Source organism: Mastomys coucha, unplaced genomic scaffold, assembly GCF_008632895.1.
Source record: "Mastomys coucha isolate ucsf_1 unplaced genomic scaffold, UCSF_Mcou_1 pScaffold15, whole genome shotgun sequence".
In the NCBI taxonomy this organism is placed as follows: Eukaryota; Metazoa; Chordata; class Mammalia; order Rodentia; family Muridae; genus Mastomys; species Mastomys coucha.
In genome coordinates this window covers 77636432-77638104 of record NW_022196897.1, presented here as the reverse complement: position 1 = coordinate 77638104, position 1673 = coordinate 77636432, and the positions used below count along the sequence as shown (strand labels likewise).

At 39.3% G+C, this 1673-nt stretch overlaps 1 protein-coding gene and 1 long non-coding RNA gene across 8 annotated transcripts in view; one reads left to right on the top strand and one right to left on the bottom strand.

The window, feature by feature from the left end:
• Window positions 1-1673, bottom strand: part of Ckap5 (cytoskeleton associated protein 5) — a 92056-nt gene that overhangs the window by 46631 nt on the left and 43752 nt on the right. For all 5 annotated transcript variants that reach the window (XM_031371005.1, XM_031371010.1, XM_031371006.1 and 2 more), the window contains exon 14: window positions 44-157. In XM_031371005.1, the coding sequence (XP_031226865.1) occupies window positions 44-157 (114 nt within the window). The remainder of the gene's footprint in view (window positions 1-43; window positions 158-1673) is intronic.
• LOC116090477 overlaps window positions 1-1673 on the top strand; it is a 26502-nt gene that overhangs the window by 16225 nt on the left and 8604 nt on the right. The gene's annotated exons all lie outside the window — the stretch shown is intronic.

Sequence of the window (1673 nt, the reverse complement as noted above, 5' to 3'; positions counted from 1 at the left end):
ACTGAGAGCTCTGCCTCCACTATTTCTCATGTGTAATACTCACTGAGAGCTCTGCCTCCACTATTTCTTTGGTCTCCAATCCTTTCTTATTCTTTGTTCCAGCACTTGCTGAGCCACCTGGTGCAGTTGTTTTGCCTTTTTTAGGTGGTCCGCCAGCCTAAAAGAAAAATTTAAAACCACAAACTATTTAAAATTTTATAAAAGCAGTTTTTGTTTTGTTTTTACATATTTTGACTCTTAAAAATTTCATTAAAATGAGATCACCTTAAAAGTAAACAAACTTTTATTGTCCACAGAATTGCCACAACATCAAACATACAGAGACCCAAAGACCATCCATAGAATACTTGGCTAATTTGCAGACTGCATATTAAAAGCTTCTAATTAAAAATGAGTTAATAAAACAAAAACATGCAGATGAGCAGGTACTAGTAGGCAGAGGCAGAGAGGCAGAGAATCTGTGAGTTTAAAGCCAGCCTGGTCTACAGAGAGAGTTCCAGGACAGCTAGGGCTACCTAGAGAAACCTAGTCTCAATAACCCACACCTTCCAACCAACCACCCAACAACAGCAACAAAAAACCTTGGGCTTGAAGAGATGGCTCAGTGATTTACAGTCCACTGGGTATAATTCCCAGCAACCTAATGGTGGCTCACAACCATCTATAACAACATCTGATTCCTTTTTCAGGAATGCAGGTGTACATGAACATAGAGCAACTCGTGTATATATAAAATACATAAAAAATAATAAAACAAATTAAATAAAAGTGAACTGGCGTCCAGCTGGAGAGATGATTTAGTGGTTAAAAGCATTTGCTCCTCTTGAAGAGGACTGTTGCTCAGTTCCAAACAACCATATCAGAAGGATAACTGTTTCAAACTCTATCTAGCTCCAAGGGTTCCGAACACCATTTTGGACTCCATAGACAACCACCACCTCACAAACATACATAAAGTCTTTATAAAAAATAAACTGGAGCCTCATGAGGCAAAGGCAGAATCTCTGAATCTGAGGATAGCCTGGTATACAGAATTTCAGGATAACCAACACCACTAGACAAAGAAGCCCTGCCATGAAAAACAAACAAAAATCTGGAAGGGTCAGGCACAGAAATACATGCTTTAATCCCAGCATTCAGGAGGATGAGACAGAGGGAAAATCAGTTGGATCTCTTTAAGTTCTAGGTCAGCCTAGTCTACATAGTGAGTTCCAGGACACTCAGGGCTATATAAAGAGACCCTGTCTCAAACAATAACAACAAAAAAGAAGTGGAATTATACTATATTTACAGATCAATTGGGCCTTCAATGCTTCTAATACCACTATTTTAAAATGTTTATATTTATTGCTATTGCTTGTATGGGTGTACATCTACTTCATAGCACACGTGTGGAAGTCAGGCAACAACCTTTTAGGACCTCGTTCTTTCCTTTCATCATGGGATCTAAGGACTGACCTCAGGTTATCAATACTAATGGCCAACATCTCTGATTATTTAGCCAGCCCTATTTATTTATTCTGGGGACTGAGGGAGCATGGGATGGAACAGATAGGTACACACTATTTGAAGGTCAGATGAAGACTTGCAGAATCAAGTTTCCCTTCCTTGGAGAGGAAGTCTTTCTTTTCATCATATAGGTCCTGGTGATCAGGTCACCAGCCTTGGTTACA